The following is a 16,273-nucleotide window of genomic DNA, read 5'->3' on the forward strand; positions in this document are numbered from 1 at the left end:
AAATACAGTTGCTTGTGATAATTCTTTAGCCTCAATCCATTTAAGTCTCGCTCTATCTTCTCGACACTAGACCTTATCTGTGAGACAATGCTACAATGATGATATCTAAAACGAATTCCACTAGACCAATTAGGTGCCTGGAAGTCATTCACCATGTCTTCGACAATCTTCACACCATGGCCAGCAAATGGTTTACTAGCCCGTGGATTTAGAATCCTATATCCCTGAGTTTCTTTGTTAATGAATTAAGATACTGGAGCACCCGTCGAATCCAAATGAGTTGACTACGTCCCTTGGTAGGTACCTCTCACGTATTCAGAACCCGTCAGTAACAAGTTTTAATACATTCGCCTTTATTATCTTATGCAGACATTTCTAACAACAATGTCAGCCTACGCACTTTAGACGCGCGTGGGAGTAATGAGGTGCTCTGTTTAATGCCCTGGTAATGGCCTATGCCTTCCTGTCTTGTGATATATATGCACTGTTCTGGCGTTCTTGCAGTTTAGAAATATTTATAAGATAGTTATTATTACAATTTAGATTAATAGACTAACTAATAATTATATGTAGTAAAGTCTATATTATAGTAAGTATAGTATTTTAAGGTATTATTTCTTATTACTTAAAGAATTATATTACTTAAAGTATAATATAAAAGAATATTACTTTATATAAATCTTATTACTTTATTTATACTAGGTTTTAGTATAATAAAGCTATTTATAAAAAAGAAAAACTATAATATATTATTTTTTTATATAATATTTTATCTTAAACTATCTTTCTCTTAACTTTATATATATTATAAGGGTTTTAACTTATAAAATTCTTTATTCTTATTTAATTTTTAATATTTTACTTTTATAAAGTTAAGAAGACTCTTTATATAGTTTATATATATAAGAAATCTTTAAAATAAGTTATTATATTTATATTAAAAATAATACTTTTAATAATATATTTAATATTACTAAAGGTTTCTTATTATAATATTTAGCCTCTTATAAATATAATATATTTAATTTATTTTCTTAAAAAGACTTTTTAGCTAAAAAAGTAAAAAAGAGTTTATTTATATATATTAATATATTTCTATAAGTTAAGAGGATTACCTTATTTATTAGCTTTTATAATAAAAGGCCTTAGGCTAAATCTTATATATAATTAACTTTAAAGCTATATTAAACCCCTCTTGTATTAATAAAAAGATAATAAGTTATTAAATAAAACTAAATTACTAAGTTTATTAAGTATTATTTAAAACTATTTATTAAGCTTAAAAAGTACTAAGAGGCTGCTAAGTTTAATAGTCTTACTCTTAAGGCGTTTAATTAACATTTTAATATCTAGGAAAATAAGTATAATTAAATTAAGCCTAACAGAATTATTAATATAAACTAGGGCAGTATAATAATAAGTTTTAATAAGTGCTTTATAAGTTCTTTAAATGCTTTTATATATTATACTTAATTAATTATTTATATAGCTTAAATAACCTTATAATTAGGAGTTTTAAGTTAAAAAAAGAAAGTATTAATAAAAGGTATTTAATTACAGACTTAGATTTTATTTATTAAGGCTATTATTATACTTAGCTATATGTTAAAATTAGGAATTATCTTTAAAGGAAAAAAGCTATAAAAGTAATAATTCTTAAATAAATTCTAATTAATATTAATTAATATTATATTATATCCTAAAATAGTTATATTAATAGCTATATAACTTTTAATTAATTAAAAAATATTTATTTACTTTAAATAAAGCCTTAAAATATATTAAATATATAAATAGCTTTATATAAGTAAGTATTTTAATATTTTTACTATACAAGTACCTATTATAAGGTTATTAATAAGCTATTAAAATAAGTAAATAGTAATTTACATTTTAAATAATATTTATTATTACTACTTACTTATATACTTTTTTTATAATATATTTAATAAGTAAGTGCTGTAGATAAGTTAGTATTATATTTTTCTCTTTTATATTTAACTTTTTATTTAATTAATTAATTCTTAATTATTAAATATATTATAATACTTAAATATAGCTAAAACCCTTTTTACCTTTTAGGCCTATTAAAATAACTTAAAATTAAATATATAATATATTATAAAAATATATAAGCCCTTATTTATATTAATAATATATTAATATTATAGCTAATTTACTTATTTAATTATATAGCCTATTTTATAACTTATTTAATTTTCTTTTTACTATTAATACTAAATATTTTTAACTTTAGGTAACTTAAATATATATAAAACTTAATATACTTTCCCTTTAAACTTTATAATTACTATATTTTTATTTTAAATATTATAGTATAAATTCTTAATCTTTTTTAATACCTCCTTAGCCTATTACTATATATCCTTAAGCCACTTATTATATAAGCTACCTAAGTTAAAGGCCTTAAAAAACCCCCTCTCCCTTTTATTTAATTATACCTCTTTATATAGTTTTTTATTTAAATTCTTAAGCTTTTATTTTTTATATTTAAAGAAGTCTTTATTATTTAAAGGGTTTTTATAAATAAATTATATAAATAAAAGGATTTTATAATTAAGCATTATTATCTTAATATAGCTAATATTAATTTTATTAAACTAGGCCTTTTTAATATTTATAGCTATTATATATAATATATTACCTTTATTTTTATTTTATTTAAGATCTTCTTTAATCTTAGGGATTATATTATAGCCTTTAGTTAGATAAGGCTTATTAGGCCTAGGTGCCTGCAGGCTTCTTCAGACAGGTATTATGACAGGGCAGCTGTAATGCTGTTAGCGGTTGCAGCCAGAAGGTATAGGGAAAGTCGGGTCGGATGACTTACTGGCTGCAGGGGTTGATAGAAGACCTTTGAAGTGGGTTGAAGGAAGAAGGTTAGGGCCAGCTAATAGGCAGGGCTTTTTAGCTAGTATATATATAGCTAGGTTTAGGCTGCAATTAAGGCAGCTAACTATAATAATTTAACTTAATAAAGCTTTATTAGTTATAAGGGCAATAAATATTTAAATTATATTAAATTTTAAAAATACTTAAATATACCTTATAAGGCTAATTTATAAATTAAAGAAAAAACATATATATATATATATATAATTAATAACTATTACTTATATTATTATTAATAAGGTATTTAATTATAATATAATTTTATTTTAAACTTATAAAATTTATTTAATTTATTTTTAATTTAGATTTATAAGGATTTCCTTTATAATTATATTTTATAAAAGAAAAAGCTAATTCTTTATATATTAATTATATTATATTACTTATTAATAAGTATTATTATAGCTAGAATAGTTATTATTAGTTTAAAAAGGTAAAAAAGGCTAGAATTAATATAACTTAAAAATTAAAAATTAAAAATTAAATATTATAATTTAAGTAATTAATATAAAAAGTTAATAAATTATATTATTTATTATTAATATAAGTTAATATTACCTTATTAATCAATATTAAAAAAGTAACTTTTTAGTTAATTAAGTTATTATTATAAATTAAAATAAATAAATAAATAATAAGCTAGGTTTTAGGTACTTAAATTACTTTAATTAGTTTATAACTAATTAATTAACTAGTTTTTATTATCTTTTAATCCTTAATAATTATAAAAGCTATTATTTAGCTAATTTTAAGAGATATTACTAAGAAAATAAGATTATTATACTTTATATATTTACTTATATATCTTATTTACTTTAGCTACTTAATATTAAGTATTTTAAATTACTAAAATAAGCTTATAATTAAGAAATAAAATATTTAATTAAATATTTAATTAAATATTTTATTACTTATATTTTTAAAATTCAGCTTTTTTAAGCCCTTTATATTATTTTTAAAGTTAGTTTTATAAAGTGTAATATTTAAAGGGATTTTAAAAGAGCTAGGCTTATTTCTTTTAACTTAAAGAATATAATCTTAAAGCTTAATATATAGCTATAAACCCTAATACCTCTTAAAAAGGCTATTAAATTATTAATATTATAGGCTTTAAAGACCTTAAATATAGTCTTTAAGACCTAATTTAATTTATATATCTTAATAACTAAATTAGGTATTATTATAATAATTCTTTAAAATTAATATTAAAAGCTTTAGTATTTTTTATAAAAGAAAAGTAATAATAATATATAAAAATATATTATTAAAAGCTAACCTTTAAAATCTTTAAAATATAAATAAAATATTAAGCTAGTATTAAAAGGTAAATAAATTTAAATGATAAAAAATTTAAATTATAAATATATAAGAAATATTATAAGTAATTAATTAAATAAATATTAATATATAAGTAATAATTAAATTATTAAAAACTAATAATTAAAGCTAACTAAAGTAATTAACTAATTAGTATTATAATATATATAATAAAAGCAGGTATAACATAAGAACTTATTAGGTAATTTTTAAGTTATTTAAGGAGGAATTTAATAAGTAAAAGTAGTTTTTTTAACTTATAAGTTAAAGAGGGAAAGTGTAGTACTTGCTTATTTATAGTGCTTGCTTATTAAATATATTATAGTTTATTATAAGCCTAATTTACTTAATTATAAGCTACTTATATATATATGTATTTATTTAATATAATAAAGAAAACCTAGCTTATTAAATATTAATAAGACTTATTTAAATTAATAAGCCTAATATATATTATTTAATTATTAAGAGATATAATTCCTTATTAATACTTAGTAAAATGCCTTATAACTTTATAAGTATAAAACTTAATATAAATTAGTTTACTTATTTAAAAGCTAACCTTATTATATTAAGGTAATTCTTATTAAGTCTAATATTTTATAATTTATATAAAATAACTATTACCCTATTTAATTAATTTATTTAGATAATATAATTATAAAATTCTTAACTTGCTTTTTTTTAATTTTCTTATTAAAGTTATTTAAGTTAAGGTTTTTAAATATTTAAAGAAAAAATAAAAGGGAAATAATTTAATAAGAGGTATTTATAAGTAATAAGGTAAAGGTATTAATACCTTATTTTAATATATGTTTATATTTTACTTATATATTTAATAATAAGATAAATAAATACCCTACCCTATTTAAGAAAAATATAACTTCTTATATAATATTTATATCTTAGCTATTAGTAAATTAGATTATTTTTATAATACTTTCTTAATAAAAAGATTAATATGTTATTACTATATAGCCTCTAATTACTACTTTACTAATTATTTAAGTCAGTATACTTCTTAATAAATAGCTTTTAGGTAAAAAGTTTAATTAAATTAAAACTAGCTTATAAAAGAATATTACTAAGTATAAACTTATTATTAAAGTGGTTATTAGTATTAATAAGCTATAAACTTTAAATATTATTTACTATATAGTATTAAAAAAAAGTTTTATTAATTATAATATTATAATAATTTAAAATCGGAAAGCTAGGTATGTTTAATAGTATTATATTAACTATAGCTTAAAGAAGAGAAAGCTTAATAAAAAGATAATTTTAAGAAAAAGAAATAATTTATAGCTAAATTATTATTATTACCTAACTAATTCCTAGTTAGCCTAGTTATTAAGATATCTAATAAGATAAAAGGTAGGGTTTATATAATATATAATTTAATAATTAATACTACTAGCTTTATTTACTAGCTATAAGTTATAATTTATTATACTATTTAGCCCTTAAAGTAATTTACTAAAAGATTATTACTAATAAAGCTAAGCCTATAATACTTATAAAAAGAGCCTTTTTTTATTATAAGGTATAAATAAAATTATAATTAATTAGATTTAAGGGCTAAGGTATTTAGATCTAGGAGTTTATAAAAATAAAAAGGGTTTAAGAGTCTATTAAGCAGACTTGGCAATGTTATACTTCTTAGTTAAATGCTTTAATATATATTTTAGATATAAAGTAAAACTATATATAATATATATAATAGCTGCTTTTAAGTAGTTATTATAAAGGTTAAGCCTCTTAAGCCTTTATAGCTTTTCTAGGGATAAAGTAGTATAGCTATATTATTTATAAATAGAGAAGTAAGTTATTTAGAGATAAAGGGTTAATAAAGTTAATAAAGCCTCTAGGTAGTTTTAAGAATTTCAGAAGTGTAATAAATATTAATATATAAAGAGATATTAAAATAAAATAAAAGTAACTAGTTATATAATTAAGTTTATTTTAATATAACTAGTATTAATATAATTAAAATTAATAGCCAAAAGTCTAGAATCACCCCGCCCTACTAACAACACTACTAATTTCAATATATTACTTCACTCTACAATTAAACAGGAATTAATTATTAAAATAGCTTTATTTATATATTATTAAATAGCCCTAAGTCTGTAGATTAATATTTTATATACTAACCCTGCGCTGGCTTATAAGCTCGAAGTCTATTAGTAGCTAAACTTATTAGCTTTAAAATCAGTTATTTAAGCAACGCTTCCTATACTTTTTAGATTTATTTAATTAGTAACTTCTTATAAGCTTTACTTTTGCCTAGTCTAATAAATTTAGGATAAATTCTTTATAATTTAGCCTTTAAAGCCTTTTAGATATATTTTATTAGATTTAAATTAGGGGAATATATAGGCTATTTAATTAGAATAAGCCTATATAAAAGCAACTAATCCCTTATAGCTTTGGCGATATGTATATAAGCGTTATCTTATTAAAAATTGCCAAATTTATTAGGAAAAGGAAGAAGACCTTTTATTAGGGCTTTACAATAAGACTAGCTAAAATAACCTCCTTTTTTAGACATCTTATCCCTTATTATAGAGATAATATATATCCTTTTCTTTCTAGAGATTCCTACCTAGAATATAATTAACTAATAAGCTTTTCTATAAGACTAAATATTAATAAGGTTATTATAGTATTTCTTATTAGGCTTGTAAAAGACCTAGCTATTAAGGTTATTTAAGGCGTTTTATATAGTGACTTTATTACTATAGTAAATCTATATAAGAAGGTTAGTTAAAATAACTTTATTTTTAACTAATTTATATATATATAATTATTAAGATAATAAAGCTAAAATATATAGTATTTAAGCTGCTTTTTTATATCTTCTTCTAATAGTTTAATTTATCTTTTTAATTACTATTTATAATACTAATAGCTTTATAAACGTCTCTTAAGAGTATATATAGAGATATCTAATTCTAGTTTATATAATATATTATTCTAGCTAATTTTATAATACTAATTAATATATAAATTAATCCTAATAATCTATAGAGGTATAAGTTTCTTTAGATACCCTTTTTATAGCTATAAGGCTAAGCTATAGTATTATTCTTATTATCTTTTAGTCTTTAAGATAGTCCTTTAGGTCGTTAAGAAGTTATTTATAACTTCCCTCTAAGATTTGCCGGTATATAGCTCTGCTATTATAGCTACTCTTTACTCTAAAGTAAATTTATAATTAAATTTATAATTTCTGCTTATCTTAGTACTAAAAGACTGATTTCCTAAAGTTATTTTTTATTATTTAATTGCTAATTGAAGAAGTTATAATAGTTCTGTTATGCTATGTTGAAAGCGGGGTAGCATCGGGGTGATTCCAGACTTTTAGTATATAATTATAATATATACTTACTTATAAAGTATAATAATAATAATAAATAAATAACTTAAAAGACTTTCTTATTATAGCTTTAATATTAAATTCTTTATATAATTAGCTAGGATTAATATTAATTTAACCTTAATTAAATTAATTTTTAGCTTATAATACTAAGTTATTATAATATAAATATATAAGAATAAACTAGAAACAGATATAAATATATAAAATAATTAAAAATATATAATAATTAAAAATAAATAAGTAAGGCCTATTATCTTTATTAGAAAGATATTTAATATATTATAATTAAGTATATATTTCTTATATCTTAGTTTTAATTAAAAGAAAGGATTCTTATAAACTATTTAAGAAAGTTATTACTAGTAAATATATATTATAAATTATATATATTATGCCCTTTTACTAATTATATATCTTATTATAAATTTAATTAACCCTAATATAAATAAAGTCTACTTCTACTATAAATAAAGTCTATTTATTATAAAATTAAATTCTACTCCCTTATAAAAATTAGTCCTACTTTAAGTTATTTAATATAAAACAAATAAATACTATATAAAATTAATTTTAATATAAAGTATTAGAAAAGTATATTTTATATATTATATTCTTAAGCAGAACTATTCCTAGTAATAATTAAGTTCTATTTACAGTAGATAATACAGATTTTGGCTTGCTAATATGTGCTATTAGTGAGGTTTCCTATTAAACCGAATAGGCTGTAACTAATAATATTAATTAATCTAACTGAATTACTTGCAGCATTTTAGAGAATGCGCTGCTTTATTCCTATTTAAGAGCCAGCTTATTAGGTAACTAAGCCAATTTGGGAAACGCGGTGCATTTCATCTAAACACATAGCAAAATAACCCTTCTGCAGTTTAATATTTCCTATCTCTTTAAGACAAGCCAAGGATGTCTAGTCTGGTCGATATTTGGCCAATAATTAATTAAGCATTAATTATCACACCCTAGTCAATATAAGATACGGCCAAACCAATTAACCAACCAACCAATTAACCAAGCTTAAGATGTGTTTTTGGCTTTAGCACGGTCTGTTTCGAATTAAAGCTGTAAGCTAATGCGGTTAGCGTAGCGGAAGATCTATAGCCATTACCCGGTTATTTTTCTTAAAACGCATTAAGGTTATAGTAATACTAAGTATATAGATCCTTTGTATAAGGAGATCCTTATAGGTTTATAACCCTTAATTAGGGAACAGAGCATTATTTACTTAATTATAGGAGCTAATACTCCTAAAGATTCGGCCTAGGCTTTATGCAGCTATCTGGGAATATAAATAAAAAAGCTTAAAAGGAGATATATAAAATATAAATATAATATAAATATGTATATTTATGTATTAATTTATTAACTAGATATAAATCTTAAAACGTTTTAATATTTACAAGCGCTCTGTATCCTTAGCCGAATATTAAGATTATAGGCTTTAAACGTGTCCAAGGTAAAAGATAAGCTTTGGAAACCCTACCAAATACCAGATCAGCTTCCCCTATTAAGTATATCCATCGCCTCTCGCCACTTTAAATCTCATTCATAATACGTACTAAGCGTAATGCAATTAACCAGGTTCCTCGAAGTCTGTTTTATATACTAGTAATAAAAGTTTTATATAATTACTTATAACTTATTCTATTATAAACAATCCTTAGAGTAAGCATTAGCTTATCTAATATTATATAAATCATTACTAGGGTTAGGTAATTAAAGCTATAACTACTAATTTATAATAATTTCTTATCTTAAATAATTAATATAGGAAAGGTTATATTGTCTAAGTATCTAATATGCCCAATTTGCTATATAAGTAAGTTCTAGAAGACTTTCTAATCTATATGCTTTTACTTAATATTAAAACAAATAAATGCTATTTGAAAACTTTATTACGTAGTCTGGTGCAAGATTGCAAGAATATGTCTGATTAACCTGATGTGTCCTGGGACCAGCCCTAACTAACATCTCGTGTTGGCGATGCAGCCAAACTCCAAAATCGCTTTCTCGATGCATTCGCTTATTTCTCAGCACACTATTCATTCGGCTTCAACCCCACTTCAACATTCCTCTTGTCGACAATGCCCTGCCCCTGAGGTACCAAATTCTGAGCCATTGAAGGACGTCTAAACGCGTTGGGCTCTTGGCTAGTCTTAACAGCGACAGCTGAGGAAAATTAGTATGGTAAATTGGTTATGCGGCGTGAGTGAGGAACTTACCAGCTACTGAGGCAGCGACGAGTACCATTGGAAGGGCTTTGGAGACGCGTGCCATGCGCGAGACGGCTGGGGCTGGTTGAGCCGGGAAATCGAAGGGAGGAAGAGGTCCGCCGAATGAATTAGTTGTCATGATGATGGTTGGAGTTTGTGAAGTAGCTGTATTGTTGTGCAAAAGGCTCTGTTGATGCAGTGATTGTTGATGCAGATGAATTGATGAACTGATTGAATTGAGTTGAATAGACCAATCTTTTATATCAATTCCCATCCCCCGTTTCCAATGTCTTGCATTGTTAGTCGGCACGTCCCGTTAGCGCAAAGTCAGATCACCAAACCCCTAATGTTTCCAGGTGAGATCTGAAGCTGGCCAGATTCGTCACATTCTGGTGCCGGAAGTGGCGTGGACTGTGGGGCCATGAACTGCTTTTCCCCCGTGCCTTGAGTGTAATATGTGTAATATGTCTGCTGATACATTTATGTGTTTTGCATTATTTGCAAGATACTGCCAATGGCAGTACGGCATGATACAGATTGGTTTGAGATGCGCGGGGAATAGAGCTATAGTTTAAAAATGGCTTTGTTTTGGAGCGTAGATTATATTTACCGCATCTCGGGGCGTTTCAGATTATCCGAGCGCTGCAGATCTTGTTTTACTATATTTATTTATTACACTAAGCAATCTATAAAAAGGATATGAAGTAGTTATATTAATAATCCCAAAATTTAAACAATATACAAATCTAATACTTACTAATAAGACTAACGCGAGAATAGTCCGGACTGAAAACCCTCAGTCGATTCTATTCCGACTTTTTGCGATTCGTCATTTCCTCCGCACAATCTCTCCGCGGGGATGGAGGCACCTAATTTTAAAATCGCCAACCCCCTGTGATCGCTAATCTAACGCACTTTCCAGGGCGTCGGTGGCCAATTGAGGTGGTACAATTGCCAATCTACCAGATGATGCGCATAGACACACACATGAGCTTTGCGAGTTCCTTATCAGACTGAAACGCGTGATGTTCTGTGTTCTTTGCGGAGCCATTATGGTCCAATGTCCTCGGTGTATTCTTCTTAATGGCAACACCTAATTATAGGTAATCGTAAATAGCTCAAACATGTTCTTGACATATTACTATTCCAATGCGCGACATGTTTTACTCACCGACTCGTTTTTTATAGAACCAGGGACTCACCGAATTAGCGCCCGCGGTTAGTGCCTCATTCTCGAAGCTCTGGGGCCGCGGAAAGAACATGCGACTTTGAACTTAAGCTTACTAGGGTATTAACTGGGGCTTTGATGATAGCAAAAATAGTTGTGGAGGCGTTGGTGGATCTTGAGATAAGTGTTTCCTAAGGCAATTCTAGGGGTTAACTGATGTAGTAGACTGCAAGCTGCAGCAGAGCCTCAAACAGTCTGAGGGAAACAGGTTTATGCAAAGGATCTTAACAACTAAAAGCCTTGACAATTTGATACACTTGCAACCATTATTCTACACCATATATGTGATATTCTACCGGTTCGTATCAAAACATCCGCCCTAACTCTTGACAGCATCTTTCCCTTTAAAGTCTCCTAATCTATGCCGACAGCACACCCCAAGCCACAGCAGCTAGTTCTAAAGTTGCTCTCGGGTACGACACTTAATAAACTTTCTCTCCCTTTCTATTAAAGATCTCCTGGATAAATGCTTTACGACTTCCACCACGAAACAAGGGATACAAATCACTTGCAAGCAGATATTTAAGATACACAGCATTCTCGGCAGTATTAATACCCTAAATGCCCTAGGACATCTAGTACTCTATCCTAAGAAGATTTTAGCAATACCCTTTTGTAGATTTTGCCACTGAATGGACATCGCCCCATCCTCGTTGCTCATGAAATCAAAAGAAAAAGAATCTGCGGAGTTAACTGCTGGAAATGAACCAGGCATTGAGTCTGCCGCGGATCTTTCGCCAATGGGACTGAAGGTGTTTGAGGATGCAATTGAAGGCGATTCAACCAGTGTCTCTCCATCATCCGCATTCTGAGATGTGATACTCAACTCAGGTATAATTTTAGGCGGTGGTTCGAGAAATTTACTCTGGCCCTCTCGTCTCTTCAGTTCCCCGGCTGTCATGGTTGCTTTGAGAAGGGAGGCTACTGTTTCTACTCTGGAACTCAAATCATGAACTTGAGAGGCTTGGCCAGATGGAGTACATGGCCGCGAAACGCTTCGTGCTGGCAACCGCGGACTTCGTCGTGGACCACTCTCCGGAGTTGCACCTCCTCCATAGTTGAGGCTCAATTCCTCGAGTCTCTCGGCAATGATATGGTCCACCTCTCTGGCAATTGTCTCGCGCTCGGTTGACGACAGTGCACTCTTCGAGAGTTCCATTTTCTGCTTTCGACGTGTCATTGCCGAGTGTGCAGAGTCGGTGCCGACATCGGAGTAGACATAGCTCCATTGATCAATATATGTGGTGATCAATGACTTGAACACCCGCGTAGCCCATGTATATGTGTTTTCAAGTATGAGACGAAATTTGATAATATCGTGAGGATCAGTCATATCTCCCTCCCATATACATTGCATCATCTAATAAGAATAATCAGTATATTTCAGCTTTGCAATCGTAATTTGTACTTACATAACCTTGACTGCATCTCTGAAAGGACTGTTCGGCGTAATCCTCGTCGACGTAGTAATACCCCATAAAGTCTTTGGCGAAATACGTTATCCAGACCTTGACTTCCGGCCCAACTGTAGTCACCGCTGGGATAGGGGGAATATGTGCCTCCTTATCTAACTCAACAGCATACTTTGCGGCGATCTGGTTTAGTCTGACGGCACATCCACTGCCGTTAACTGCTTGGCAGTAAACCTCTTCCTTCATCCTTTCGGAGTTTGTCTGCTTATGCTTGTGTTCAACAACAAGCCATGGATAACAATTCATGTCATTTTCTAGCGGTTGGCGTTTCTTGAAAGCATGGAAGGGAGAGGGTCGCAAGCCATGTCCATAAAGCCTCTTTAACTTAGACCATGAGAATGATTCTACTAGGGATGGCGTTGGTGCTTTATGCCACTCCAGGCCTGTGTGATCGGTTGGTCCAGGAATATGGGATTTGGCTGTCAGATGGTACATCGGAAAATAGAAAGCGTGGTCGGGTGACGGGCGTTTCTTGTTCCTAAACTGATCAGGCATTGAATCGCCAAGTGCATTGCCCCTCTTGTCAAATGTTACCCAAGCAGCTTTAGATGTGCTAATTGTTTCCTGTAAGCCTCAAGCTATCACATTCATTTTCGAACTACTTACGCTACTATGGCGTCATAGTAATAGTTGCATCGTGACACTCTGGAAGGCCACTTGTTAGCAAACAGTCTTTAAATAGAAATTCGAAACTGACCTGCGAGAGCCTTCTTGTGAGACTGAGACGTCCTTTACGAGAATGTCAAAGAAGTACTTTCGAAAAAAGTTCTCCCAATTGTCTTCGGAGTACTTCCCTTCTTCAAGTTTCTTAGCCAACCTTTTGATTTCATCCTTGGCTGTGAGTCAGATATATTTGCAGATGAACCTTGTGACGAAAGTCTAGTCTTCTCACTCACGGTTAGTTCGGCCTCGTGCTTTCTTTGAGAAGCCAAGTCAAAGGCAAAGTCAAGCATTGACTCTCTAAGGGCTTCAACATGGGATGGCAACGGGTCTCTTGGTGGGCGGCTGTCCTCATCATAGAAAAAGCCCCTCTGAGATAAATCAAGGCGGTCCCAAGATTCGTTTTCTGTGGATTGGGTAGCCATCGTGGGCAGTCGGAGAGATTACGTTGAAAGATGGGAAAAGGACATGTTGGCCGAGAGCTTTCTTCTGTACATATATGCATGACAAGGTAACATCTGTTGGTTGAGATATCTACATCCCTGCTCGCGTGTCTCAGAATGCCTGCCCACTGGTCAGCTTACCCTCACCAAGGTGCAGATCAATTCAAATATCACTCATCACGCGTAGGCTCTTCCAGTAATTCAAGTCCCACGCATTGGATTCCTTGGTCGAGTTCAATCGATTGGTATCCCCTAGTTATAATGGATGTAATCTTCAGTTAACTGAGCCTAAAATTATCCTTACGGACCTGTAGACGAACTGCCTCTGGCAGGGCCCCTGGTAGCTGAGGCAAGCGATAAATGAGCTGAAACAAGGATCAACCAAGTGAGCGAATCAAAGGACTTCTGCTTCTCGAAGACTAAGCCTTAATAGTAAGGTCTGGATTCCCCGCCATCTGTCCCGAGTTTAGCGTCCAAAATGGCCCTCAGCCTTAAGTCTCGAGAATCTGCAAGGGAGATTACGACTTACTGATAGCGGGTAACTTCTTCCTAGATTTCGATTAAAAATAGGAGAAACGATATTTCATAGGATACTGACGTTGATTGTAAGCGGTTGTTGCCTAGTTAAAGATAAAGGAAACTTGGACATCCCTCTGGTAGATTGGTCAATATGCAGATTTGGCAGCTAAAATGACTCCACAGCCCTGTTCCAGTTTATTAACTCCATAAGGTACTCGGCAAAAAACAAACCCACTAATGGAACTGGATAAATTTGTGAATGGTTCTTTCCTCTGAGTAGATGTTGCCTAACAGTGATACCCCCAAAGGGCCTTAAGATATCCAGAACTTTTGTATCCCAGGCATCTTCACTGCTTAACGACATTGGCCACGCGAGAAGATCATCTAGATCCCATTGAGGAATACTTTCCACAGACTTCCACGCCTGACTGTGCGTTTGAGATAATGCCAGAATACAGTCACTATATCCTAATCACATTGCTTTTCGACAGAGCAGACTGCGATAGGACTAAAACTAGTAATGCAAATCCTAGCATGATTGTGAAAGTCACCGCCATCTAACAAAGCAGCACTGTTAGTTAGATGTAGGGTTATGTAAAGAACACCACTTGCCTTGGAGTTGCTATCCCACCACCCGTCTTCTCTAGGTTTTGAAGGACCGAATTCAGTACCAGCCCATATCAGAATGGTCAAACCGATTACCATGCAAAATATCGCCAAGACCAGAAACGCGAGGCTAAATTCCCATGCATAGACTTGCAGCCAGCTAGGGCGAACTTTATGATCAGATTGTCGCTTTCGAACGAGGCTATGTCGGATCATGCTTAGACCGTCAGGATGGGCTGACAAACGGTGAAGGCGCATGCTTTGTACCCCTGCGATTACTACGGAGAAGAGGGCGAAGACGAGGCCACTGAACCACATAGTTCGCACCGACCAGGGCTTGTTGCAACCATTGGGAAGGACATCCGGCCAAGAGCTCGTTGAGCTGAGGCAGCTTGCGAGGAGAGCACCCTTCTACGAGTCAGCAGTTATTAGGCGAGAAGGATATAAAACATACAAGTGTTCCGACAAAGTTTAGTTCCTGGAGCTTATGGTCACGCCAGTTCTGGGTCATTTCGTCTTTCTGATTCTGATCATCTTCATTCAACATCTGGATAATAGTGTCGCAGGCTGTCGAGTTCCTGCCGAAGAAACCAAAGTCAAACATGATAGCAAATATAGTTCTAGTCCATGTCAGTCTAATTATAAAGTCCCGTCATTGGCCGTGAATTACTTACTCACGCTTTTATATCTCTTCTGGCTGCTTAAGAAATTATAAACAGTAATTTGTAATGAAGATTGTAAATAACAGGAATGAGGCAAACGCGGGGAAGGGCGTAGATTTACTCTATTACTTAAAGGCGGGGAAAAGATCCTGCTTTGCTATAGGGCTAGCCAGGGTAGGCATATATGTCGTCATAAGTCTGTAATCTTAACCTTATGTAAAACTGATAAAATAAAAAATAGCAAAGTACTCGTTCCTTTGCTTATATATTACATAGACGAAAATATATATTAAGCTATTAGGAAATATATATCTAGTTTTATTTAAATACTAAAAGTTTTTAGGTTGTTTATTTTTAATACTAGGGTAGGAAGGAATACTAAAATCTAGTATTAATAAAATAAAAATAAATAATATATTTTACTATTTAAGAACTTCTATTTATTAAAAGATTATTATTTAATTTAAAGTATTTATATATTATAAATTATAAGACATACCTAAAGCTAATATTTATATATATAAAGCCCTTAATATCTTTATATAATCCTTTTAAGTACTTTTAATTATAAACCCTTACCTACTTAGGTTAGTTATTACTTAATATTCTAGCTTATAATTTTACTTTTATAGCTAATATAATAATACTTATTATATAAAGGCTAGTAGATTTCTTTCCTTTTCTAGTTAGCTTTATGTTTCTTTATAGTTTTTTTAAAGCTAGTATTATTATAAGCTAGGCAAGGATAAATATAGCTATTATTAATATTATAATAGCTAGGCTAATTATTTTTAGCTTACTTAACTTTAATAAGAGTATTAATAATATTCTTATAGGTTTAATTAG

At 29.7% G+C, this 16,273-nt stretch overlaps 3 protein-coding genes across 3 annotated transcripts; all 3 read right to left on the reverse strand.

The window, feature by feature from the left end:
- Window positions 1-9,662: 9,662 nt before the first annotated feature.
- On the reverse strand, window positions 9,663-9,976 carry BKA55DRAFT_527404 (uncharacterized protein; the record flags this gene model as incomplete). The annotated part of the gene is made up of 2 exons (XM_046188926.1): window positions 9,663-9,793; window positions 9,847-9,976. 2 exons carry the CDS (start codon window positions 9,974-9,976, stop codon window positions 9,663-9,665), a joined length of 261 nt encoding a protein of 86 aa, XP_046042480.1.
- A 1,559-nt stretch (window positions 9,977-11,535) lies between these two features.
- Window positions 11,536-14,034, reverse strand: BKA55DRAFT_214593 (uncharacterized protein). Its single transcript, XM_046185180.1, has 5 exons — window positions 13,434-14,034; window positions 13,235-13,368; window positions 13,144-13,182; window positions 12,478-13,090; window positions 11,536-12,425 (listed from the first exon to the last, which is right to left on the reverse strand). The coding sequence occupies exons 1-5, from the start codon at window positions 13,620-13,622 to the stop codon at window positions 11,649-11,651; spliced, it is 1,752 nt and encodes a 583-aa protein (XP_046042481.1). The 5' UTR covers window positions 13,623-14,034; the 3' UTR covers window positions 11,536-11,648.
- Window positions 14,035-14,271: 237 nt separating this feature from the next.
- Window positions 14,272-15,514, reverse strand: BKA55DRAFT_214611 (uncharacterized protein). The gene is made up of 4 exons (XM_046185181.1): window positions 15,440-15,514; window positions 15,220-15,385; window positions 14,772-15,173; window positions 14,272-14,716 (listed from the first exon to the last, which is right to left on the reverse strand). Exons 2-4 carry the CDS (start codon window positions 15,367-15,369, stop codon window positions 14,621-14,623), a joined length of 648 nt encoding a protein of 215 aa, XP_046042482.1. The 5' UTR covers window positions 15,370-15,385; window positions 15,440-15,514; the 3' UTR covers window positions 14,272-14,620.
- Window positions 15,515-16,273: the final 759 nt, after the last annotated feature.

The sequence above is a fragment of the Fusarium redolens genome (assembly GCF_020744475.1).
Source record: "Fusarium redolens strain MPI-CAGE-AT-0023 chromosome Unknown BKA55scaffold_26, whole genome shotgun sequence".
In the NCBI taxonomy this organism is placed as follows: Eukaryota; Fungi; Ascomycota; class Sordariomycetes; order Hypocreales; family Nectriaceae; genus Fusarium; species Fusarium redolens.